This window comes from Coregonus lavaretus (genome assembly GCF_964263955.1).
Source record: "Coregonus lavaretus genome assembly, chromosome: 19".
Classification (NCBI taxonomy): domain Eukaryota; kingdom Metazoa; phylum Chordata; class Actinopteri; order Salmoniformes; family Salmonidae; genus Coregonus; species Coregonus lavaretus.
The window spans coordinates 25,617,157-25,644,764 of NC_140006.1; the positions used below are offsets into that span (position 1 = coordinate 25,617,157).

Here is a 27,608-nt window from a genome sequence, read left to right on the forward strand (position 1 = left end):
GGAAACTGTTGAGCATGAAAAACCCAGCAGCGTTGCAGTTCTTGACACAAACTGGTGTGCCTGGCACCTACTACCATACCCCGTTCAAAGGAACTTATATCCTTTGTCTTGCCCATTCACCCTCTGATTGGCACACATACAAATGTCTCAAGGCTTTAAAATCCTTCTTTAACCTTTTGTTTTTATCCCAGCATTATGTAAAGAGAGGGGCAGTGTATTGTATGTTGGGGCCCTTAGAAAATAAAATAATACAACATTTAGTGTGTCCAATTTTTCCTATCAATCTTCTAATTATTATCTCACACACAGTGTAGCTGTGTTAGTATCTAATGTGGCAATGATTGAAAGCAATGTTTTACATGTTAAAGTGAAATGCTGAGGGATTACTTTCAGGACTATCACGACTATTCAGGAATACTAAACTCGGTGAAGTAGTGAACTACTTACCATAATAGTATCATACAAACAATCTTTACTGTTAATGTCCAATCTGTGCTATAGCTTTACCTGTTTCATACACTGAGTGTACAAAACATTAGGAACACCTTCCTTATATTGAGCTGCGCCCCCTTTTGTCCTCAGTACAGCTTCAATTTGTCAGGGAATGGACTCTACAAGGTGTCCAAAGCGTTCCACAGGGATGATGGCCGATGTTGACTCCAATGCTTCCCATAGTTGTGTCAAGTTGGCTGGATGTCCTTTGGGTGGTGGACCATTCTTGATACACACAGGAAACTGTTGAGCAGGAAAAACCCAGACGGTTTGCAGTTCTTGACACATTCAAACTGGTGCGCCTGGCACCTACTACCATACCCCGTTCAAAGGCACTTAAATATTTTGTCTTGCCCATTCACCCTCAGAATGGCACACATACACACTCTATGTCTCAATTGTCTTAAGGCTTTAAAATCCTTCTTTCACCTGTCTCCTCCCCTTCATCTACACTGATTGAAGAGGATTTAACAGGTGAAATCAATAAGGGATCATAGCTTTCACCTGGATTAACCTATGTCATTGAAAGAGCTGTTTTGTACACAGTGTATCTCACACATTGACATTTTTATAAAGAAACATCACGTACTGTAACTATACGCTCACACAGCTCAACATGCTGTGGGCTGACCTATCAAAGCACTAGACAATAAGGGACTCTCCCATCCCATCTTGTGAGGTAATAGTGACTGTGCATGCAGAGAGGAGGAGAGGAGATGGCAGGTTATTCAGTGGAGGTCACATGGGGACTGACATCTGCTTTGAAAACAGAGTGGGCTTGTCCACAACTGTGGCTCATTAGCTATCATGCTGTCACTATAAACCGAGGGGGACATGAAGAAAACCCATGACAGCTGCAATTTAGTCCGCCACTGAATTCTGCTGATCAACCAAAACTGTGAGGAACGACAACAAATTAGTTTGTGAAGATGATGTGGTAAACTTTTTAAGTTTGGGACTGAAGAGAGTGAAATTAAATCTAGCTTTTTGGAGAGATTTTTTATATTTTGTATGAACTGACCATTTAGGCTATAGTAAACTCTAGATCTAAATATTTCCTGATCAAAAACAATGACATGGATGTAATTATTTTATCAGTGTATAGTAACATAAAAAAAATGCGAGGAAAAGTGTTCCACTTGGCTGTCTGTGACGGTCAAACTGTTCTGTCTTGTCAGACTGCTGATGCCATTTCCTGTCGGTCAGAGAAATCAGAGTAGGAATCAAATATCTTTGGAGAAATGAATGAATAGGCCAAATGAGATCACGTCAGAAGATCCTTGTGTTAGTGCCATTTGTTCACATACTCACGCTTAATATTCCATCTGGAACTGGGGACAAAAACACATATCTGTGGCATGAAAAGAGGCTAAATCACACCCTTTCAGAGCTGAGATTCCTCCGTATTGATTTTGTTCCTAAGATTAGATGTTTTTTTGGTAAGAAAAAAAAAAAGAGTCATGCAGGATGAAATCAGGATAAAGATGTTTGATATGTTTTAATTGTAATAAGGCTCATTTAGTGTAAGTAAGATCTCATCAGATGGCCGCATTACATTTTTTACGAGAAATAAGATAAACACTCACTACTAAATAATGTCTTACAGATGTTTTAGGAGTACTCTCTCTGTACCAGATGCCATTTTCTTTCTATTCTACCCTAACAATGTTGTCTACTATGTTGTCTACACCATCTATGGGCTCCTGAGTAGTGAGATCTTTGTTGAAAGGTCCCCAATCATCTGAAAATCGAATGTATCTAATTTTTGTTCTCTGATTTATACGTGACACTACCCCATCCTTTCTCCCACTATAGAGTCAATTAGTCATTGTCATTTGAGCCCTTGCTAATAGTCTATAGGTAGAAATGGGCTTCTGTGGGCTTAATGAATCCTTTTCACTGAGACTTTGTGAGAGCTTGGGACTATATGCTTCTATGTGCAAAAATACGATTCTGAGATAATTGGCTTTAAAGTTCCGAACCCTCATTGGTTTGAATGGTGTCATCAATTTTTTTATTGTATTCTTTTGACCTTAACAACATGAAATGGGGTATTTAGAGTACTACCGTATATAAACTCAGCAAAAATAGAAATGTCCCTTTTTCAGGACCCTGTCTTTCCAAGATAATTCATAAAAGATGGTAGGCAATTAAGGTCACAGTTATGAAAACGTAGGACACTAAAGAGGCATTTCTACTGACTCTGAAAACACCAAAAGAAAGATGCCCAGAGTCCCTGCTCATCTGCGTGAACGTGCCTTCAAGTAGGCATGAGGACTGCAGATGTGGCCTGGGCAATAAATTGCAATGTCCATACTGTGAGATGCCTAAGACAGCGCTACAGGGAGAGGACGGACAGCTGATCCTCCTCGCAGTGGCAGACCACGTGTAACAACACCTGCACAGGATCGGTACATCCGAACATCACACCTTCGGGACAGGTACAGGATGGCAACATGAACTGCCCGAGTTACACCAGGAACGCACAATCCCTCCATCAGTGCTCAGACTGTCCGCAATAGGCTGAGAGAGGCTAGATTGAGGGCTTGTAGGCCTGTTGTAAGGCAGGTCCTCGGAAGACATCACCGGCAACAACGTCGCCTATGGGCACAAACCCACCGTCGCTGGACCAGACAGGACTGGCAAAAAGTGCTCTTCACTGACGAGTCACGGTTTTGTCTCACCAGGGGTGATGGTCGGATTTGCGTTTATCGTCGAAGGAATGAGCGTTACACTGAGGCCTGTACTCTGGAGCGGGATCGATTTGGAGGTGGAGGGTCTGTCATGGTCTGGAGCGGTGTGTCACAGCATCATTGGACTGAGCTTGTTGTCATTGCAGGCAATCTCAACGCTGTGTGTTACAGGGAAGACATCCTCCTCACATGTGGTACCCTTCCTGCAGGCTCATCCTGACATGACCCTCCAGCATGACAATGCCACCAGCCATACTGCTCGTTCTGTGCGTGATTTCCTGCAAGACAGGAATGTCAATGTTCTACCATGGCCAGCGAAGAGCCCAGATCTCAATCCCATTGAGCATGTCTGGGACCTGTTGGATCGGAGGGTGAGGGCCAGGGCCATTCCCCCCAGAAATGTCTGGGAACTTGCAGGTGCCTTGGTGGAAGAGTGGGGTAACATCTCACAGCAAGAACTGGCAAATCTGGTGCAGTCCATGAGGAGGAGATACACTGCAGTACTTAATGCAGCTGGTGGCCACACCAGATACTGACTGTAACTTTTGATTTTGACCCCCCCTTTGTTTAGGGACACATTATTCAATTTCTGTTAGTCACATGTCTGTGGAACTTGTTCAGTTTATGTCTCCGTTGTTGAATCTTGTTAAGTTCATACAAATATTTACGCATGTTAAGTTTGCTGAAAATAAACGCAGTTGACAGTGAGAGGACATTTCTTTTTTTGCTGAGTTTAGGTAGAGAACATTGAACAGAAGGCTATGTCAATAACTCAATTTCGACAAAAATGCAGATAGAACCTTATAGTCCTAAGCTCTCGTAATAGTACTGAGTGTGTGTGGTGATATCAATACAAGTACAACTAATTACAGAGGAGAGCCTCTCTTTTATGTAAATGTTTCTACACAACTTTGGACTATTTCTGTCTTTCTTTGGATGGAAGTTTGGACATTATGCATGCCTTTTGTTTCTTTGTGTACCTAATAAGATGTATCTAAATAAGATGAGTCACAGTATGATTTGCCCTAATATGACTTGACAATGTAAATCTTACAGTTAAAAATAGCTATAATTGCTGAAACAAACTATGCTGCACCCCAACAAAAGTGTCTGTATGTGATGGCAAAAAAAATTAAAGAAGACAGTTAAAAGGATGCTGAAGCATAATTTAAATAGTATTTTCTTAAAACAGACATTCTACTTCCTACTTTCAAGATGTTTTGTACTGTGTGAATCATGGATCATCTCATCCAGCCTTTGCAAGTCAAAATGCACAAAATGATGTGTTGGCATTGAGTATGTGTGTCAGTGACACAAAATATATAAAAAGACTAGCTACATGTTGAGAAACAACTGTCAAATATGGGGATCCAATCAGGGCTTACATAAAACACATCAATGTGTTTCTAAATAAAGAACTGGCACAACAGATGTGTGATTGTGTCATAATATGATAAATATGCTAATTTACATTCACCACAAGGGAATGGGATATCATCAAAATGATAGTGAAATGTTGATTTATTTTCTAATCAAGGTTTCTGCATTGTCTGTTTTGAGTTTTTCTGGTATAGAAATGTCATGAAAATAAACGATATGCTTACTGCACAACTGGTATGATTCCACATATAGCCTATTCATGATTATTTAACTCACCTGCGTCACCTTGTTAAAGTTTGGGAAGAATTATCTGTCAAGAAGCAATACCCAGCAACTGACACATGCTGTAGTCATTGCTAAGAAGAGAGTAGGCCTATGCGAAAGCCAATGTCTGTGATACATCATTGTACCAGTAGATGGAAGCAAGTGCACATTACATTTTCTTGGATTTGGCATAAAGCAAAATCCTACAATATCCAGATGTCCATTAATGATTAAAATATACAAACAATGTAAAAAAGCATTTAAAGAAATATTTTGATTTACCAAAAACTATTCGTCACATTACCAACAAAATGTAATGTATAATTCATTAGCACTTGTTTCATATTAGACAACTCATTCCAAATGACATCTCTTATTAGCCTATGTTATAAAGTGACCAATATACTGGTAGGCGCATAAAAACAAGCTTTGCCAAATTATTCATGCACATCTGGGTAAATCGTGTGCCAAATCTAGTTACCTGTAGGCCTACTACTGGTGACTGACGTCCAATTGTCTTGGCCCCTTTAAGCGCTGGAGAGGAAGAGTCTATTGCGCTTAAGATGTTAGGTTTTTATGCTGACAGGACGCTGGCTTCAAAGGGACATGGGCAGTTCATGGAAAATACTTAATGCATTGCGGTTTGATTTGCAGACTCGTTTTCCATCTTGTCCATTCTGCTCTTTTCACATCTCACATACGACAGGCTACGTCTTCTACTACGTCGAAGAGCCCAAGGTCAGTGAAACTGGCATGCCTCGCTAACAGAAGAAAGAAACATCTATTTCGGTATATCACTATAAAACTCTCTCAGAGGTGACCATGCTGAAGGAATCGCACATAAAATGTGTGTAATTTACTAACAGCAAAGCTTTTGGCAAGACTATATTGCCTGGAATGCACTCGGCTGTGAGTGTGCGCACTCACTCAACAGGTTGTCCTTCATTCTCACCATCTGAGACAAGGTCGACTGACAGAGCGATGCGCTCCAAAGTGAATGGGACCAAAGGAACGTGGTGTGATGCGGTTCATGTAATGATTCTCCTTGAACACCTGCTGTGATGACGCCACGAGGCATAACCCACCCACTTGAAGTACAGGACCACTGACAGGAGGGGAAGTCTATATAGCCTAATCCCTGTCACTTGTTTCAAGGGTATCACAAACTGGATCCTTGCATCAAGGTCTAACCATTTGAAAGGGATTATAGGAGCACAAGTCAATAGTCATGTCTCATGGCTGGGGATATGGACCATCTGACGGTGAGGCAATCAGTATCATCTGATGCTGACTCCACTTTTGGAACTACTAGTTGAAACTGTAAATTGCAACAGTTGCATGATTTTGTTGCATGGAAGAGTATCTCAATACATTTCTTATCGTAAATAAATAACTGCTGTAAATAAGTGTTAATATTTTCTGGTGTGTTACTGTTAATAAATGCATAATTAGCCCTACATTGTTAGGTTATTATCATACATTTATGAATGTATCTGTGAGAACACATAATTGGACTGTTTAGAATAGAGTGAATGATACATTTGTATGTTTCCTCTGTTTGACTTTGTCCTCTGTTTTTTCTACCATAGGACCTGACAAGTGGTTTAAGGGCTTCCCCATTGCTAATGGACCCAGGCAGTCTCCTATTAATATTATTACTGGCCAAGCATCCTACGATTCTGCTCTGAAGCCCCTCAATCTGAAGTATGACCCATCCAACTCCACAGACATTCTGAACAATGGCCATTCCTTCCAAGTTGGCTTTTTGGATGATACTGACAGTTCAAGTAAGCCTTAGAATTAATATAATAATCATATACATTACATTATTATCTCAATGTCTCACTTCACAAAATATGACCTTCATTTTTTATACAAGTTACATTCTGATGGGTTCTGAGGGGGGGATTCAGTAAGGTGAAAAGTGGAATAGTAAAGGGAAGTGGCAACAAGAGAATGAGGGTTGCTGCAAACTGGTTACATATTAACTTATAGTGGCTGTGCGACAAACAAATATCAAACACAGTGGTGAATTAATTTCCTGGATGCAATGTCTTTGTCCATTGTGCAAATAGGCTGCTGTGCAGTAGATAATATTGACAGGTGACTTGAGAGCAGGCAGGTGTTCATTATCTATAAAGGTTTGAAAAGACGTCAGTTGTCGGGTTGTTGTCTATTGTTGTAGTGCCGGGAAGCAAGCACACCTGTCTGCAGACTAGATTATTCAAAATGAATGTTTCCTACCCTACCTTATCGTTACTTTATGGTAGTGTATTTTACGATCATGATAATCATTTATGAAGTAAGCATATTGCGGTAATGCTTCCCAACGTGTTCCTTTTCCTTTTGAGTTGATAGGGACCATATCAGCAGGCGAATGTCCCTGCACTTACAATGCCTTAAAGCAATACAAATGCAACCGCCTGTAACTGTAGTAGATGACTAGTAATCATCTGTCATTTGTCTGCATTTGGACACAAAATTTGAAGAGCAACATAAAAAATGTGTGTGTGTGTGTGTGTGTGTGTCTGTGTGTGTGCGTGCATGCGTTCCTGCTCACAGCAATGACCGGAGGCCCCATCACCGGCACATACAGGCTGAAGCAGTTCCACTTCCACTGGGGAGCCAGTGATTACAGGGGCTCTGAGCACACCGTCAATAGAATCAAGTTCCCATGTGAGGTAGGCTGTTCTATACCTATATTTTACAACAGGACAAGCTGTATGGCTTCAGATCAGTATTTTGATTGGCTACCTGAGCTAAACCTGACATATCTTCTTTCTGTTTTTAAAGCTCCATCTTGTGCACTGGAACACCAAGTATCCCAGCTTTGGTGAAGCTGTTAGCCAACCTGATGGTCTTGCTGTAGTTGGAGTGTTTCTGAAGGTACAGATCTAATACGATTTATATGTTTTAATTAGTTAATATGCTTTTTATGTTTCCTTCTAATTTAATTTAAGTAGCCTAATTCCCTTGTTTGACTGTGTGAATTCTTGTTTCCTATAGATTGGTGCTGCAAACCCCAGACTACAAAAGGTTCTGGATGCTCTGGAGGCCATCAAATCAAAGGTGAAATCAAAATGGACTGCTACTCAAATTTAGCTGTAGTGGGAATTGGATGGGAATGTTGAAGTAAGACTTTGTTTAAACATTATGTATACATCACAATGTTTGTCTTCTATAGGGGAAGCAAACTACATTTTCCAACTTTGACGCCCAAACTCTGCTGCCTGACTCACTGGACTACTGGACATACAATGGCTCCCTGACCACTCCCCCTCTGCTGGAGAGTGTCACCTGGATCATCCTGAAGGAATCAATCAGTGTCAGCCGTACCCAGGTACAGTAATTTTACACAGCACCTTCATTGTCAGAGAAGTTTTAGCCATTCACTTAAAACAGGGAGGGTCAAGACTTGCCCGCTATCACTTTAGATTACATTACCTGAGTGGCCCATAGTGCTTATTTAGTAACATATTTGAGTAGCCCACCATCTATGAAAGTAGCCTACACCCATATTAATATGCCAAGCATGTAATGCTTAATGTAGTAAAGGTATGTTATTTCCTTATATCATGGCCTAAATAAGTCATTGTTGCTCCATGTGGTCTTAGAACTTCCAAAGTCTGTCTGTAAATAATTTACAAAGACAATCTGTCTTCCTACCATGAAATAACAAACATATTATCTGCTACAGTACACAGATACTGTAAGCTACTGTACACAGCAGACACCTCCCCAATTATTAGACATTAAACAGTGGACTGTTTCTTTTATACTGTTTTTCACATTGTGTATTCATATACTGTATTCTTCACATAGTTCATTCTAATATACTTACTACTGTACATTGCATTTTGTTACACTGTTTATTTATACACTGTATTCTCGGCATAGCTCATTATAATATACAGTATCTACTGCTGTACATATCATTCTTAGTATATGTTTTTGGTGTATACAAGTATATGTACAGTGGGGAGAACAAGTATTTGATACACTGCCGATTTTGCAGGTATTCCTACTTACAAAGCATGTAGAGGTCTGTCATTTTTATCATAGGTACACTTCAACTATGAGAGACGGAATCTAAAACAAAAATCCAGAAAATCACACTGTATGATTTTTACGTAATGAATTTGCATTTTATTGCATGACATAAGTATTTGATCACCTACCAACCAGTAAGAATTCTGGCTCTCACAGACCTGTTAGTTTTTCTTTAAGAAGCCCTCCTGTTCTCCACTCATTACCTGTATTAACTGCACCTGTTTGAACTCGTTACCTGTATAAAAGACACCTGTCCACACACTCAATCAAACAGACTCCAACCTCTCCGCAATGGCCAAGACCAGAGAGCTGTGTAAGGACATCAGGGATACAATTGTAGACCTGCACAAGGCTGGGATGGGCTACAGGACAATAGGCAAGCAGCTTGGTGAGAAGGCAACAACTGTTGGCGCAATTATTAGAAAATGGAAGAAGTTCAAGATGACGGTCAATCACCCTCGGTCTGGGGGTCCATGCAAGATCTCACCTCGTGGGGCATCAATGATCATGTGGAAGGTGAGGGATCAGCCCAGAACTACATGGCAGGACCTGGTCAATGACATGAAGAGAGCTGGGACCACAGTCTCAAAGAAAACCATTAGTAACACACTACGCCGTCATGGATTAAAATCCTGCAGCGCACGCAAGGTCCGCCTGCTCAAGCCAGCGCATGTCCAGGCCCGTCTGAAGTTTGCCAATGACCATCTGGATGATCCAGAGGAGGAATGGGAAAAGGTCATGTGGTCTGATGAGACAAAAATTGAGCTTTTTGGTCTAAACTCCACTCGCCGTGTTTGGAGGAAGAAGAAGGATGAGTACAACCCCAAGAACACCATCCCAACCGTGAAGCATGGAGGTGGAAACATCATTCTTTGGGGATGCTTTTCTGCAAAGGGGACAGGACGACTGCACCGTATTGAGGGGAGGATGGATGGTGCCATGTATTGCGAGATCTTGGCCAACATTTTCCTTCCCTCAGTAAGAGCATTGAAGATGGGTCGTGGCTGGGTCTTCCAGCATGACAACGACCTGAAACACACAGCCAGGGCAACTAAGGAGTGGCTCCGTAAGAAGCATCTCAAGGTCCTGGAGTGGCATCTGATGCCCCAGGAGGTGAGATCTTGCATGGAGCCCCAGACCGAGGGTGATTGACCGTCATCTTGAACTTCTTCCATTTTCTAATAATTGCGCCAACAGTTGTTGCCTTCTCACCAAGCTGCTTGCCTATTATCCTGTAGCCAATCCCAGCCTTGTGCAGGTCAACAATTTTATCCCTGATGTCCTTACACAGCTCTCTGGTCTTGGCCATTGTGGAGAGGTTGGAGTCTGTTTGATTGAGTCTGTGGACAGGTGTCTTTTATACAGGTAACGAGTTCAAACAGGTGCAGTTAATACAGGTAATGAGTGGAGAACAGGAGGGCTTCTTAAAGAAAAACTAACAGGTCTGTGAGGGCCGGAATTCTTACTGGTTGGTAGGTGATCAAATACTTATGTGTACCTATGATAAAAATTACAGACCTCTACATGCTTTGTAAGTAGGAAAACCTGCAAAATCGGCAGTGTATCAAATACTTGTTCTCCCCACTGTATGTGCATAGATTGCATTTGGATTACTGATAGTGTTATTTGGGTTGTTAACTGAATTCATTCTGATTTCTTTGTGATTTCTTATTTCAAGTTTTTGATTATTATTTGTGTACATGTTTGACATTTTTGCTGCACTGTTAGGAGCTAGTAACACAAGCATTTCACTGCACCCGCTATAACATCTGCTAAACTGTGTACGCCACCAATAAAGTTTGATTTGATTTATTATTGAAGCTCCATGCTGAGCCTTTGGGATATCAAATCCCGAAGTCCAATTTCACCAGCTAGCGTTTAAATGGGTCCCCAGGGAGACTTGTTTACTGAAAGCTCAAAAAGCTGCAGTCAAAAGCACTGTCTCACATATGTCATCATGAAGATAGTGTCAATTTAGGGAGGGCTACATTCAGCCATATGCATTGCTGAGATAAAGTTAAGCTGTAGTGCAAGGCAGCAATAACTTGGGTGGAGAGAGTTTTACAGTTCTGACAGAGTACTGATGCAATGTTGTGTTGGAAAAAGCCTTTCACCTACATACAGTAGGACGGTCTAGGACCCATGCCAAAAGAGTGTGAGAATACAGTATAAATGAAATGAATGCACTTTCAGAAGTGTTTGGTGATTTCAGATGTCACTGTAAATGAGAGCAAGTTGAACAGTGTGTCAATTGATACTGTCTACACCTACATTTTGAACTTTTACTAGGAAATGAGACTGTACAGACTCTGCAGCCGTTCATGGTCATGGTATGCATAGTAATAGCAATTTAGTGAAGACATTTTCATGCTTATAGTAACACAAATGTACACTCTCTATGCTTACTTGCTTATGGCTGTCCATTGATGTCGATGATTACTTTGATTCCAATTGTGGGCATTGTGGGATTTGCGCTAATACCATTGCATATGGCTGTGCAGGCCAATGCGAGACCCACATGGTTTGCCACATGAGGTTTAGGTTCCCCTGCTGCATGCTGGTGTCGTTGCGCACACTGTTCTATTCTCCTCTCTGTGATTGTGTCCTGTACTCTTTATACTCAATACACTCTACATTGTGATCAGTTAGACCTCCATAGGAACATTGGTACTCATTTGGTATTGTTTCAGGGATTATATGATCTAAATATAGGAAATCGTTTTTGGAGAGCAGTAAGCCACAGCCACCACTTTAGCATGAGCCAAAGGCCGCAGTGTTGACATTCTGATTCTAACCATTGTATCTCTCTCTCTCTCTCTCTCTCTCTCTCTCGACAGATGGGTCAATTCCGCAGCTTGAAGTTCAGCGGGGACGGAGAGGAACATTGCTGCATGCAGGACAACTACAGACCCCCTCAGCCTCTCAAGGGACGCAAGGTCCGCCGGTCCTTCAAGTAAACAGCCCCCATCCCTCTCCCCCAGATTATATATACATCGTGTGCCATTTTAGCCTATGCATTGCTGTCAGAATCTGCTAATTGTTAACACCATTGATAAAATGATCAGTAAATACTAGAAAACAGAAATTTAAACCTAAACCAATGCAATTTAATAACAAGAGCCAGTGCAGATGAGATGCATGCGCTGGAATGGATGGACAGCAGCTCCTGCACTTTATGGATGACAGTCAGTCAGAGATAGAGGCATTTAATGGTATAATACTACAGGGCTTTTTTTTTCTTTTTTTAAAATCTCAGTAAGCACAAACAGTGGCTTTGCAAGAGATGGAATCTTGAATTAATCCTTAAACACTTTACATTATATGCCATTTAGCAGACGCTTTTATCCAAAGCGACTTACAGTCATGCGTGCATACATTTTTGTGTATGGGTGGTCCCGGAGATCGAACCCACTACCTTGGCGTTACAAGCACCGTGCTCTACCAGCTGAGCTACAGAGGACCACATGCCTTCCATTTTTGTATTGTATCTCTACATTGTCATCAATGTGTTGTTTGATTTTGTCTCTTTAGATTACAGGTCGGTGGCAAAAATAAGAGATGCAATTTAAGTATTTTTTATTTTTTTATTTTTCACTCAAAATGTACCTACCTACTGTCACTCCAGTGCATTATCGTTGTGTCTTAAAATCACAAGAGTGAAAGAAAATGTTGGGTGAGGTGTCATTATATCATCCAAGTCCATCACTGAAATGAAATCACTGACATGCATTGTCATGTCAAATTTGATGGAAGAGCATTTTATCAATGAAATAAATTGTATGACATTTTATACATATACATCCTGTGTTGTCAATATCTGTAACCGTTTATAAACTCAATGTTTGTGGAATGACACATCTGTTGGAAAGCTTTGCAATTTTTTAGGTATATTGAATGACCACACTACAGAAATGTCAGTTGCCCTTTGGCTGTGTGGGATCAACCTTACCCAGCTAGGGAAACAGAGACCCCATTGTTGATGGTCAGACATCTTCATTTTAAGTACGGACAGAAGGCCTATTTTGCAGTCATGACCTATGGGTTCTCCACCTCTGTGGTTCAGGACAAGTTAATCAATCAAGTTGTGTGGTACAAACAACAGTCACTCCAACTGAAATATGTCTTTATGTCATTAACCCATTCACTTCCTTGTACTATATTTAGTACAATATCAAAATGTGCCACAGAACAAATTATTTTGGTGTAAATGCATGGCATTTGGTGTCAACATAGTTGGTACAAGTGTCTAGACAGGCCACATTGAAATGTTAAGATTATCATACTTCCAGTGTGAATCGAAGTTGGGATTTTGAGAAAATGTGAAAAAATCATTAAAATGACTTCAGCATATGTATGTTGAAAAGCATATAGTATTGTTCTTTGACCTGTTCTAAACCGAAATATGCCTAATATATGATTAATCTCATTGTCGTTTGTGACCTACAGCCATTTCTGTATCATACTATATTTCGTCTTTGGGGTTACTGTTTTTCTACATATTTCAAGAAATGTGAATACAATCAAATGATCAGATCTGAATAATTTTTGGTAAATAGATTGTCTGGAACAATATACACTGAGTATACAAAACATTAAGAACACCTGCTCTTTCCATGACATAGACTGACCAGGTGAATCCAGGTGAAAGCTATGATCCGTTATTGATGTCACCTGTTAAATCCACTTCAATCAGTGTAGATGAAGGGGAAGAGACAGGTTAAAGAAGGATTTTTAAGCCTTGAGACAATTGAGACATGGATTGTGTATTTGTTCCATTCAGAGGGTGAATGGGCAAGAAAAAATATTTAAGTGTCTTTGAACAAGGTATGGTAGTAGGTGCCAGGCGCACCGGTTTGAGTGTGTCAAAAACTGCAACACTGCTGGGTTTTTCAAACTCAACAGTTTCCCATGTGTATCAAGAATGGTCCACCACCCAAAGGACATCCAGCCAACTTGACACAACTGTGGCAAGCATTGGAGTCAACATGGGCCAGCATCCCTGTAGAACGCTTGACACCTTGTAGAGTCCATGCCCTGATGAATTGAGGCTGTTCTGAGGGCAAAAGGGAGTGCAACTCAATATTAGAAAGGTGTTCCTAATGTTCTGTACACTCAGTGTAGTTGTCTATTTGAATTTATTAAGGATCCCCATTAGCTGCTGCCAAGGCCATTTGCCAAGGCCCTTGTTGACTGGTCCCTGCATCATAACATCACAAATATGTGATTGGAACAGTAGCATTGTTTTCTGAAAAGCATCAAAACAATGTTTTGTACTGCTGTGAAATAAAGTTATTCACTAATGTATTAGTCAATTTCACCTTTTATTGAAAAAGATAAATGCGAACATCATCATCCAAACATCACATGGAACACATCCACAGCCAAACTCATTCCATAAACCAGTCTAAATAGCAGGTTGCGCTGACAAAAAACAAAACATGAGTCAGCGACCTAACAGCTAGACTTACAATATACCACATCTCTGGTGAGCATTTACATTTTACAGACGCTCTTATACAGAGCGACTTACAGTTTAGTGAGTGCGTACATTTTCATACTGGCCCCCCGTGGGAATCGAACCCACAACCCTGGCGTTGCAAGCGCCATACTCTACCAACTGAGCTACATGGGGCACAAGGGAGACATGTAATATTGTTTAGAAAATAGATGGATGTCAGCTAAGCTAACAGCAGCTAAATTCTTTATGATGGCAGTCATGTTTGTTTATGTTTGACAAGTAAAAACTCCCTAATCCCAGAATGCCATTCACTATAAGAAGCAAATACACATGGTTGCGCCCATTGCCTGAAAATATGAACTTAGTTTGGCCACTTTTCAGCATATTACAAATCTTTGATGTACTTGTTACAGTGTATACAAGAACCGGAGCACATGACTTGACAAGTCATTTAAATTTTTTGACAAATCATTAAGCAAATAAAATGTTATCACCTCACAGATCATCACCCCAAATACAAGCCTACTGCCTAGCCTAACCGTAGCGCGAAAGCTAAACAGGGATGAAACCATTTTAGGGGGGTTTGTGGGGAGGGTATCTCCATGGGAGATAGAAATCGGGGAAGGTATCGTGGGGGGATGTGATGCAGGAAATATTACTATGATGGGGGATTGATCGATGAATGTGGGGCAAACACAGAAGAAGATTATACGCTAAATAAAAATAAAATCCCTGGAAAGGGGGTCTGAACTGGCAACCCTGAGGTACCATAGTTACAATCTGATGCCACGTTCAAAACAACTGTGAACTGGGATCTCGGAAATCTCCAACTTCCACTTCAGTGCGTTCAAGACAACTTGGAACTCTGAAAAAAACTAGCTCCGACTGGGGAAAATCGTTTTGAATGGTCATCCAACTCGGAATTCCAGCACAGGAACTCAGGCCTCTTTCTAGAGCTCCGACCTTCCGACCTGAAGATCACTGATGATTTGACCTCGTATTTTACAGAGTTCCCAGTTGTCTAGAAAGCACCATAAGTCAGTCTTTGGTATGACAGACACTTACGTGACAACCAGAATGCATTGTATGATGTCAACAAGCATGGCGCCACACATAGCTGGAAAATAGCTTAGCATTTGCTCATCATAATCAGTCAACCTTCAAAAAAGTATTTAACACACATCATACAGTGCCTGGCAAAAGTATTACAACCTGTAATTTAAATGGATTTTTATTTGGATTTCATGTAATGGACATTCACAAAATAGTCCAAATTGGTGAACTTCCGACTTCAACTGTACATGTTTGTACATGTCTAAAGTTTGAATGATATTTCTAGCTTAAACAGTGTAAGAGGAGTGGGGTGCTAAAGAATAATAACTACAGTATGACTAGATGGTGATTTTCCATGAAACAGTTACAAGCCCAGACGAGCTAGCTAAACGTTCTGTCAGCATCGGGCAGTGATCAGCTTGGTGTTTGCATAGTATTGACGTCACCAGCCCAAATTCTAATCGAGCTGGCACCAGTTGTGAAACTGGGCTGCGCTGGCTCGGGTTTCCCTTGACCCAGCTCGAATTTGAGAATGCCATTAGAGCCAGCTCGAATTTGAGAATGCCATTTGAGCCAGCTCGAATTTGGCCCTAATTTGGGCATAATTTGAAGTGCCAGTGTAAATTATCTAAAGTTTTTGTCTAACTTGTTGGGAAAGTGATCAAAATGACAGTTGTTTCATAAAGTTAGGAAGAAAAGCAGTTATCTGGTTACTAAAACAGCTGCACCGTTTGATTGGTAGAATATATTCCTGTTCTGATTTCAGATTTGAAAAAGCACAGAAGTAGAGGAAGATTTAATATGCTCTAAATTGGTGCAGGTAGGTTGTATAGACAAAACAAATGTTGCTATTTGCATTTTGCAATTCATTAAATGTTTTAATCTGCTGTCTCTTTCCTTGGCTGAAATATGAAAATATGAAATATTTTCCCACAGATCCTTCTCAGTACATGAAAGGTACAGTTCTGTCAGGACATGACAATTTCACAGAACACCATTTAGACCAGGTATGGAAGTCGCATGAGCAGTTTCACAGCTCAAGGCAAGAACACACCCTAGGATAGGTGTGGAGATTGCATGACCAGTTTCACAGCTCCAGGCAATAACACATCAAACACACCCGAGTGGCGCAGTTGTCTAAGGCACTGCATCGCAGTGCTAGCTGTGCCACTAGAGATCCTGGTTCGAATCCAGGCTCTGTCGTAGCCGGCCGCGACCGGGAGACCCATGGGGCGGCGCGCAATTGGCCCAGCGTCGTCCAGGGTAGGGGAGGGAATGGCCGGCAGGGATGTAGCTCAGTTGATAGAGCATGGTGTTTGCAACGCCAGGGTTGTGGGTTCGAATCCCACAGGGGGTATGAAAATAAAGAAAATAAAGTATAATAATAATGTGACTAAACTGTAAGTCGCTCTGGATAAGAGCGTCTGCTAAATGAATTAAATGTTAAATGTAAATGTAATAGGCCAGGTATGGAGGTCGCTCACAGCTCCAGGCAAGAACACACCCCTAGGCCAGGTATGGAGATTGCATTGACAGTTTTACACTGTTTACTTCAGATGCATCTTACTGGATTTCATCAAGTAAAACTTTGTGATAATGCAGCAAGAACACTACTGTAATCTGTCAAAAATGTTTGTATTACTGTGCAGCTAGTAGTAGGAACCAATATAAGCAAGGTACAGTGGGGGCCTGGAATTATTTGATCCCTTGATAAAGATGAACTGAAAAGACTGTGTAAAATAAATAATACAAATACTGAGCTGAGCTGAGTATGTTCAAAACATTTTTATGTGACCAAATGGTTAATTGACCACAAAATCAAAATTTTGCAATGGGCTTCTCAGTCTCCAGACTTGAACCCCATTGGTTTGAATAGAAGAGAGCAGTCCATAAGCGCAGACGAAGGATATCAAGGATCTGGAATGATTATGTATGGATGAATGGTCTAAGATCCCTCCCAATGTGTTCTCCAATCTCATAAAACGTTTAGGAAAAGGGCTCAGTGTCGTCATACTCGCAAGGGGAGGGTGATGGGGTATTGAAAACAGGGGATCCAATCATTTTGACCCCTATCTTGTTGCGATTTTTTTTATTACTTGTTGAACAAATGTATTTCTCTGAGCAATTGTATTAGTATAAAATAATATAAATGTTACATTTTTGGACCATCAGTATTTGAATTATTTATTTTATACAGTCTTTTTTTGCTCATCTTTATCAAGGTATCCAATCATTCCGGACCCCACTGTCTATCGCAATATCCTTTTATCCTTTCTCTTTGCAAAAACATGATGTACAAATGTTAACACCCAGTCTATAACAACTGTCAGAAGCACATGTGATGAGTAACTGTAGTGGGTTTGCATAGTACGGTAGGGTGAGTACTACAGCATCATAAGCCATAGAATGTGTTTACAAGATCTCAAAATGTTTTAGTTTTGTAGCAGTGATTTCCATTTAGAATGTTGAAGCCTGCATTCTGCCAAAATGAATGGGGAAGTGAGGGTAAAAAAAGTTTTGTACTAAAATTGAGGCTAGTGTAGCAGTGACCAGGGTTTGGAACTGGTCCAGGGAACAAAACCGAAAACTGGAAAACAACTAAATTAAAATGATTAGAGGAACAGAATCAGAACCGGAAACGAAAGTGATCTATACTCTTCCGGAACCGAACCGGCATTTTTTCCAGTCCCACAACACTCTCAACATTGCGCCTATGCAAAGCCCTCACTCTGTCACTCTGAAATGTATTCCACCATTTGCCTGCCAGCTGGAAATATTTTCCAGTGTGTGTGCGTATTTGCAGGCTACCTGCCCCTCCCCCTACTGACGACGTTCCAAGCGTGATTCAGAAATTAGGGAGAGAGATATAGTTATCACGTTTCACATTTGATTTATTAACTACAAAAATGTAAGATGTGTTTTTAATTATGGTGCTGCTCTGCACACACAAGCTTATTAGCTAGCTAATGTTTGTTCTGGTCCAACTTTAAGCCAACTAGAAGCCGCTCCTCCGTTGGTATAATTCTGTGTGATTAATTCAGATAATGCATGTCATAACAAGATGCCCAGTGCTTCAAGCCAAGCTTCCGCTAACCTCTCTCACGCTCTGCCCTCCGCAAAATTTCAGTTGCATCTCGCGCCCGACACTGGTCTGTCCATAGTCATTGGAAACAATTTTCTCTTAACAACTTTGCTGTCACGCCCTGGCTCTGGGACTCTGTTATGTTGAGCCAGGGTGTGTTGTTTCTATGTGTTTTGTTTCTAGGTTCTTTATCTAGTTATTTGTTTCTAGGTTGGCCGGTGTGGTTCTCAATCAGAGGCAACGTGAATCAGCTGTTGCTTGTTGTCTCTGATTGGGAACCATACTTAGGCAGCCTGTTTGGCCACAGTGTTTGTGGGATCTTGTTCCGTGTTGGTTTGTGTAGGTAACCAAGGACTTCGCGTTATCGTTTTGTTGTTTTGTTTCGTGTGGTGAAATAAATAAAGTATGTTCACTTATCGCGCTGCGCATTGGTCCACTTCCTTCAGCGATCGTGACAGAAGATCCCACCATAACTGGACCAAGCAGCGTGTCCAGGATCCAACGCCAGAGAGGACTCTAATGAATATCAACCTCGACTGGGTCAAGCAGCGTGAGGAGGAGAGAGTCTGGACTTGGGAGCAGAGGAGCGAGAGTCTGGCGAGAGCCATGGAGGCCTGGCCCACGGGGAGGAGAGACGCCCAGAAAATTTTTAGGGGGGGCTCACGCCGTGGACGACGGGGCAGCAGGAGGCCGGGATAGAGTGGTTCAGCGGGTTGGCAAAGGAGGCCGCCAGGTTACGGGAGTCACTGGTCACCAGGGGGAAGGAGAATGTAGAGGCACGGCGAGAGGTACTGGGGTGTGTTTCCAGTCCGGTCCGGCCCGGCCCGTTCCTGATCCCCGCGTAGGGCCAGTGGTGTGTGTCCCCAGTACGGTCCTGCTTGTTCCTGTCCCTCGCACCGAGCCTGTGGTGCGCGTCGCCAGCCCGGTCCGGAATGTTCCTGCCCCTCGCACCAAGCCTGTGGTGCGCGTCGCCAGCCCGGTCCGGCCTGTTCCTGCCCCTCGCACCAAGCCTGTGGTGCGCGTCGCCAGCCCGGTCCGGCCCGTTCCTGCTCCCCGCACCAAGCCTGTGGTGCGCTTCGTCAGCCCGGTTCGGCCCATCCCTGCTCCCCGCACCAAGCCTGTGGTGCGCTTCGTCAGCCTGGTTCGGCCCGTCCCTGCTCCCCGCACCAAGCCTGTGGTGCGCATCGTCAGCCCGGTCCGGCCCGTTGCTGCTCCCCGCACCAAGCCTGTGGTGCGCGTCGTCAGTCCGGCACAGCCCGTGCCTGGGTCACCGGTGCCTGGTCAGGTACCGGTCAGCTGCTCCACATCGGAGCCTAAGCAATCCGCTCCACCGATGTCCAGTCCAGCTCCAGCCAGCGGGGCCAGACCGGACCAGGGGAGCTACGGAGGGTGGTGGTCAAGCCCGGAGCCGGAACCGCCTCCGAGGAGGAATGCCCACCCGGCCCTTCCCTGTTCGATTTATGTTTGGCGCGGTCGCAGTCCGCGCCTTTGGGGGGGGGGTACTGTCACGCCCTGGCTCTGGGACTCTGTTATGTTGAGCCAGGGTGTGTTGTTTCTATTTGTTTTGTTTCTAGGTTCTTTATCTAGTTATTTGTTTCTAGGTTGGCCGGTGTGGTTCTCAATCAGAGGCAATGTGAATCAGCTGTTGCTTGTTGTCTCTGATTGGGAACCATACTTAGGCAGCCTGTTTGGCCACAGTGTTTGTGGGATCTTGTTCCGTGTTGGTTTGTGTAGGTAACCAAGGACTTCGCGTTATCGTTTTGTTGTTTTGTTTCGTGTGGTGAAATAAATAAAGTATGTTCACTTATCGCGCTGCGCATTGGTCCACTTCCTTCAGCGATCGTGACAGAAGATCCCACCATAACTGGACCAAGCAGCGTGTCCAGGAGCCAACGCCAGAGAGGACTCTAATGAATATCAACCTCGACTGGGTCAAGCAGCGTGAGGAGGAGAGAGTCTGGACTTGGGAGCAGAGGAGCGAGAGTCTGGCGAGAGCCATGGAGGCCTGGCCCACGGGGAGGAGAGACGCCCAGAAAATTTTTAGGGGGGGCTCACGCCGTGGACGACGGGGCAGCAGGAGGCCGGGATAGAGTGGTTCAGCGGGTTGGCAAAGGAGGCCGCCAGGTTACGGGAGTCACTGGTCACCAGGGGGAAGGAGAATGTAGAGGCACGGCGAGAGGTACTGGGGTGTGTTTCCAGTCCGGTCCGGCCCGGCCCGTTCCTGATCCCCGCGTAGGGCCAGTGGTGTGTGTCCCCAGTACGGTCCTGCTTGTTCCTGTCCCTCGCACCGAGCCTGTGGTGCGCGTCGCCAGCCCGGTCCGGCATGTTCCTGCCCCTCGCACCAAGCCTGTGGTGCACGTCGCCAGCCCGGTCCGGCCTGTTCCTGCCCCTCGCACCAACCTGTGGTGCGCGTCGCCAGCCCGGTCCGGCCCATTCCTGCTCCCCGCACCAAGCCTGTGGTGCGCTTCGTCAGCCCGGTCCGGCCTGTTCCTGCCCCTCGCACCAACCTGTGGTGCGCGTCGCCAGCCCGGTCCGGCCCGTTCCTGCTCCCCGCACCAAGCCTGTGGTGCGCGTCGTCAGCCCGGTCTGGCCCGTTGCTGCTCCCCGCACCAAGCCTGTGGTGCGCGTCGTCAGTCCGGCACAGCCCGTGCCTGGGTCACCGGTGCCTGGTCAGGTACCGGTCAGCTGCTCCACATCGGAGCCTAAGCAATCCGCTCCACCGATGTCCAGTCCAGCTCCAGCCAGCGGGGCCAGACCGGACCAGGGGAGCTACGGAGGGTGGTGGTCAAGCCCGGAGCCGGAACCGCCTCCGAGGGGGGGGGGGGTACTGTCACGCCCTGGCTCTGGGACTCTGTTATGTTGAGCCAGGGTGTGTTGTTTCTATTTGTTTTGTTTCTAGGTTCATTATCTAGTTATTTGTTTCTAGGTTGGCCGGTGTGGTTCTCAATCAGAGGCAACGTGAATCAGCTGTTGCTTGTTGTCTCTGATTGGGAACCATACTTAGGCAGCCTGTTTGGCCACAGTGTTTGTGGGATCTTGTTCCGTGTTGGTTTGTGTAGGTAACCAAGGACTTCACGTTATCGTTTTGTTGTTTTGTTTCGTGTGGTGAAATAAATAAATAAAGTATGTTCACTTATCGCGCTGCGCATTGGTCCACTTCCTTCAGCGATCGTGACATTTGCTATACAAATTAAATAGTTTACCTGCTCCATAGCAAGCTGCTCTATCCTCATTGATTGGTGAAGTAATTTAATGATGAGCTAAATGTAAAAAAAATATGATTTCAGAGGTTTAAAAAGGAACAGAAAGGAACAATATAAACCGGTACTTTTTGGGGGTTTCGAACCGGTTCAGAACTTTATTTTGCTGGTTGGAACAGTGAAACGGAATGAAAAACATAATGGTTTTGTTCAGAACGAAATTATTGGAAAATCATTTTGGTTCTAACCACTGGTAGTGACTGTATTAGAAAGAGCAGTGGGGAGAGTAGCCTTCATGGGGTACTAGCAGGAGAAGTAGTGACTGCAGTTGTGGTAGGAATAGTAATTGTAGCCCTGTAGTAGTAGTAGTAGTAGTAGTAGTAGTAGTAGAAAAATACAATTTTATTGGTCGCATATACAAGATGTAATCCGGAGACAGGTGTTTCATACAATAGCCTTTTGTGTGTTCTCTTTTCGACTCCCTCTACATATTTGCAATCATTTTACATAAGTATTCAGACCCTTTGCTATGATACTCGAAATTGAGCTCAGGTGCATCCTGTTTCCATTGATCATCCTTGAGATGTTTCTACAACTTTATTGGAGTCCACCTGTGGTAAATTCAATTGATTGGACATGATTTGGAAAGGTACACACCCGTCTATATAAGGTCCCACAGTTGACAGTGCATGTCAGAGCAAAAACCAAGCCATGAGGTTGAAGGAATTGTCCGCAGGATTGTATCGAGGCACAGATCTGAGGAAGGGTACCAAAAAATGTCTGCAGAATTGATGGTCCCCAAGAACACAGTGGCTTCCATCATTCTTAAATGGAAGACGTTTGGAACCACCAAGACTCTTCCAAGAGCTGGCCGCCCGGCCAAACTGAGCAATCGGGGGAGAAGGGCCTTGGTCAGGGAGGTGACCAAGAGCCCCAGAGTTCCTCTGTGCAGATGTGATAACCTTCCAGAAGGACAACCATCTCTGCAGCACTCCACCAATCAGGCCTTTATGGTAGAGTGGTAGAGTGGCCAGACGGAAGCCACTCCTCAGTAAAAGGCACATGACAGCTCGCTTGGAGTTTGCCAAAAGGCACCTAAAGGACTCTCAGACCATGAGAAACAAGATTATCTGGTCTGATGAATCCAAGATTGAACTCTTTGGCCTGAATGCCAAGCGTCACGTCTAGAGTGGCACACCCCATCCAACCTGATAGAGCTTGAGAGGAACTGCAGAAAATAATGGGAGAAACTCCCCAAATACAGGTGTGCCAAGCTTGTAGCGTCATACCCAAGAAGACTCGAGGCTGTAATCGCTGCCAAAGGTGCTTCAACAATGTACTGAGTAAAGGGTCTGAATACTTATGTAAATGTGATTTTTCAGTTTTTTATTTTTAATCTATTTGCAAACATTTCTAAAAACCTGTTTTCACTTTGTCATTATGGGGTATTGTGTAAAGATTGATGAGGAAAAAAACTAATTTAATCAATTTTAGAATAAGGCTGTAACGTAACAAAATGTGGAAAAAGTCAAGAGGTCTGAATACTTTTCGAATGCACTGTATGTATAAACAACCACAATAAAATGTATATATGAGATGAAAATGCAAGTGATGTTTGCCCGTACTGTACTGTACTGTATTTTTCTCCACGGTCATTTGTTTACAACATTAGAGCTGGTGTTACTGAATCTGTCTCTATGTAGAGGAACAAGGATGAGCATGCTGTCCAGAGTGCAGAAATGTAGAGAGGAGAGGGGGAGGGCAGGGAGAGGGAATGGAGAAGAGAAGAGAGTAAATGGAATAATTGAGAGCATGTACAGAGAGAAAAAAGCATGGAGAAGATATATGAAATAGAGAGAGGAGAGAAGAGTGTGAGCGAGAACAGGGGATAATATGGATAAAATTAGATAAATTGGAGGAAGGGTGAATGCAGATGGAAAAGAGGAAATGGGAGATAAAAAGAGATTTCAAAGCTTTCCTCTCTATCCCTGATTTCATGAGGGCAATATAGACAAAAACTGCTTGAGAGGAGGAATCTCTACACTGTCTCTACTTGCAATGCTTCCTACGCACAGTGACAAATTTGATGCTTCAGTTTATTTTAGATGTGAATTGCAGGGTGTTGTACAGTTTGTGGCCATTCAGCAAATCAGTATTCAGCTACAGTATGTGAGAAAAATTATAAATTACTGTAACATTGTTTTTATAAGATTTATGGTGATCATTATGCTTTATAAGGTTGAGTTTGATTAACAAAAAAGTTGTAAAGCTAAAAGAATATAAGATTGAGTGAAATAAGCTCAGCAAAACGTACAAAAGAGCAGGACAACAAACTTGAAACTTGAGCTGCCAAGACACAAACCAGTGTCTTGATGAAACAAAAAGTAGTCTGATTCAGGGCTTTTTTTATAGCAGTAGCCACTAGCCAACACCAAACAGACATGCCATTGAATTCAGTAAGGGATTTAATTAAGGATAAATATCAGATTCAGTTTCTTCCAGGTAGGTTGAAATGAAATGGAAGTAGAAAGGAATTAATTCCCAACTCTCCATGCACCTTTACTAATCTTCACATTGCACAAAGGCCTACATATTCAGCAATTTTCATGCATGTTTCCAAACCACAAATAAACGGTCCAGGTGTCTAGACAACTTGGGGACAGAAATATTGCCACTGTAGCTGTCACGCCCTGGCTCTGGGGACTCTAATATGTTGAGCCAGGGTGTGTAAAGTATATGTGTTTTGTTCTAGGTTTCACATTCTAGTATTGTTTGTCTATGTTGCCCAGTGTGGTTCTCAATCAGAGGCAACGTGATTCAGCTGTTGCTTGTTGTCTCTGATTGAGAACCATACTTTAGCAGCCTGTTTCCCCACAGAGTTTGTGGGATCTTGTTTCTAGTCTGTTTATGTTAGACCGTGAACTGTCACGTATCGTTTGTTGTTTTTGATCGTGTCTCTAATTAAAGAGTATGTTTGCCTGCAACGCTGCGCCTTGGTCCTCATCTCTGTTCGACGATCGTGACAGAAGATCCCACCAAGACTGGACCAAGCAGCAAGTCCAGGAGCCAGCACCTGAGAGATCTCTAGCGGATCTCCTTCGCCTCCTCGACTGGGTCAAGCCATGTGAGGAAGAGAGGGGCTTGACGTGGAGGCAGAAGGGCGAAAGGCTGGCAAGAAGCATGGAGACCTGGTCCACGGGTAGGAGTGAAGCCCATACATTTTTTAGGGGGGGGCTAACGCCGTGGACGACGGGGCAGCAGGAGGCCGCCAGGTTACGGGAGTCACTGGTCACCAGGGGGAAGGAGGATGTAGAGGCACGGCGAGAGGTACTGGCGTGTGTTGCCAGTCCGGTCCGGCCTGTTCCTGATCCCCACGTAGGGCCAGTGGTGTGTGTTCCCAGTACGGTCCGGCCTGTTCCTGCCACTCGCACCAAGTCTACGGTGCGCGTCGCCAGCCCGATCCGGCCCGCTCCTGCTCCCCGCACCAAGTCAGTGGTGCGTTTCGTCAGCCCAGCTCGGCCCGTTCCGGCTCCCCGCACCAAGTCAGTGGTGCGCGTCGTCAGGCCGGTCCGGCCCATTCCTGCTCCCCGCACCAAGTCAGTGGTGCGTTTCGTCAGCCCAGCTCGGCCCGTTCCTGCTCCCCGCACCAAGTCAGTGGTGCGCTTCGTCAGCCCAGCTCGGCCCGTTCCTGCTCCCTGCACCAAGTCAGTGGTGCGCTTCGTCAGCCCGGCTCGGCCCGTTCCTGCTCCCCGCACCAAGTCAGTGGTGCGTTTCGTCAGGCCGGCTTGGCCCGCTCCTGCTCCCCACACCAAGCCAGTGGTGTGCGTCGTCAGTCCGGCACGGCCCGTGCCTGTTCCACTGGTGGCTGGTCCGGCACCGGTCAGATGCTTCACGCCGGAGCTAGAGCAATCCGCTCCACCAGTGTGCAGTCCAGCTCCGGCCAGCGGGGCCAGACCGGACCAGGGGTACTTTGGGGGGTTGGAGAGGGAGCGGGGATCAGGCCCGGAGCCGGATCCGCCGCCTAAGCGGAGTGCCCACCCGGTCCCTCCCCTGTGGTATTTGGTGGGCGCGGTCAGAGTCCGCGCCTTTAGGGGGGGTACTGTCACGCCCTGGCTCTGGGGACTCTAATATGTTGAGCCAGGGTGTGTAAAGTATATGTGTTTTGTTCTAGGTTTCACATTCTAGTATTGTTTGTCTATGTTGGCCAGTGTGGTTCTCAAGGCAACGTGATTCAGCTGTTGCTTGTTGTCTCTGATTGAGAACCATACTTTAGCAGCCTGTTTCCCCACAGAGTTTGTGGGATCTTGTTTCTAGTCTGTTTATGTTAGACCGTGAACTGTCACGTATCGTTTGTTGTTTTTGATCGTGTCTCTAATTAAAGAGTATGTTTGCCTGCAACGCTGCGCCTTGGTCCTCATCTCTGTTCGACGATCGTGACAGCAGCCTGCTTCACCAGTCATCAGCAGTCATATGTGAGGTAAGTCAGAACACATTGACAATATATTACAGGTTTTCCTGTCTTAAGCTTATAAGCTTATTCAAGCCTCACCAATGTGCTGAGCTTGGAATACAAAGAATCCTTGGCGGAATACAATAACTCCTATTCTACATTTTTTTAGGATTATTATTAATTTTATTTTATAGTATTGTGTGTCCTTTGGATACATGTCATAAACTTTGAAGGGAAGTTCATTGCAGTTCTAAAGGGGTAATATAAATGCTATATTTAGAAAATAAGCAAAAGCAGGACCTCACTCTTTTGTGTATAACTGAACAGGGCTTAATCTCTTACTGAGAGGTCACTGTCACTCTCTCGACATATGGCTGTTTCAACCAACCGGTATTTGGGTGTCTGAGTTCAGGAGTATTTTTTGGTTACCATAAAATTATGATCACGAAAATGTAAATGAGCTATTTACACGCAGAAGTGCCAAATATTGCCTGCCTTTCACTTAAACAATGGGGAGGAACCAGAAAGATCAGTTTTAGGCTACTGGAAATCTTTGCAGTTTGGTTATGTTCACCTTTTTTTTTATCACCTGCCCACTGGGGCAACCTCAGAGCAGGCTTAATTTGCGCTACGGCTCAGTTCACTTGCACCAGGCAATAGGGCATGCCTTAATGTCAATCCCTAAGATGCATTGGCAAATGACAACTCATGACTTGATAATCTAAGTTTAAGTGCAGTGGGTTTGTCTGACGTCATTTCTATTCTCTGACTACCAGAGGACATACCTGCCTCCATTCCCATGCAGAGTCACCAAGTGTATATATTTTTTATTATTCAACACATGGCGTCTCTCCTCCCCTGACCCGTTAGACCTGTCCTCAGTCTGTCTGCCTGTCTGTGTATCAGGTCTGGCTGGGTTGGAGGGTGCGGTCTCCCCTCTACACTTCTCTCTGCCACGGTGTACCGAGAGGGAGGTTCTAAGAACATAATTACAGAGAAACTAGTGTTATCAGGGGGAGAGGGAGCATAGCTAGGTAGGAATAGTCTTGAATATGTAAATTAGGCTAGTGGGACCAAGACTTTAGCTCTAAAATATGGATTTGATGCAACTGGTTTGAATATCCTGGTGAACAAACTCACATTTCTTGTCAAAATGTTAGATTACTGCCATGGTAACATGTGTTAGTCAGAAGTCACTACACTGATCATAGTTAGCCCGTTGAACTTTCCTGCCTTCCTCCTTGCTCAATCTACGCTGTAGCCACATCTACATTCAGGCCCCTGAGACCAGTAAATGAAACAGGTGTGTTTGAAAGCTGCTAAACATCACTTCACACCTGTTCCTGTAGTCAAAATGGGCTTCTAATGAACCGCATGTCTAATTTACCAATAAACCTACCAAATCAACAACATAGACAACAAGGAAAGCTTATCAATTTAGATGGTCTCATAAGACCAAAGTACAGTAAATCTATAGTTCTGGGAG

At 43.9% G+C, this 27,608-nt stretch overlaps 1 protein-coding gene across 2 annotated transcripts; it reads left to right on the forward strand.

The window, feature by feature from the left end:
- Positions 1–5,385: 5,385 nt before the first annotated feature.
- Positions 5,386–14,182, forward strand: LOC311146865 (carbonic anhydrase-like). 2 transcript variants are annotated; one of them, XR_014614718.1, is made up of 8 exons: positions 5,431–6,091; positions 6,419–6,616; positions 7,392–7,510; positions 7,623–7,715; positions 7,836–7,898; positions 8,014–8,169; positions 11,717–12,106; positions 12,336–13,287. XR_014614718.1 is itself a non-coding variant. In XM_084183480.1 (7 exons), exons 1-7 carry the CDS (start codon positions 6,058–6,060, stop codon positions 11,834–11,836), a joined length of 783 nt encoding a protein of 260 aa, XP_084039606.1. In that variant the 5' UTR covers positions 5,386–6,057; the 3' UTR covers positions 11,837–14,182. The 2 variants fall into 2 exon arrangements, 1 of the variants encoding a protein (XP_084039606.1); XM_084183480.1 differs by having other exon boundaries at positions 5,386–6,091; positions 11,717–14,182.
- The last annotated feature ends 13,426 nt before the right edge of the window (positions 14,183–27,608 follow it).

Coding starts and splice junctions, on each gene's coding strand:
- LOC311146865 (XM_084183480.1), top strand. CDS start 6,058: ATGTCTCATGGCTGGGGATATGGACCATCTGACG. Junction 6,092..6,418: donor GGGATATGGACCATCTGACG/GTGAGGCAATCA, acceptor TTTCTACCATAG/GACCTGACAAGTGGTTTAAG. Junction 7,511..7,622: donor GAATCAAGTTCCCATGTGAG/GTAGGCTGTTCT, acceptor CTGTTTTTAAAG/CTCCATCTTGTGCACTGGAA.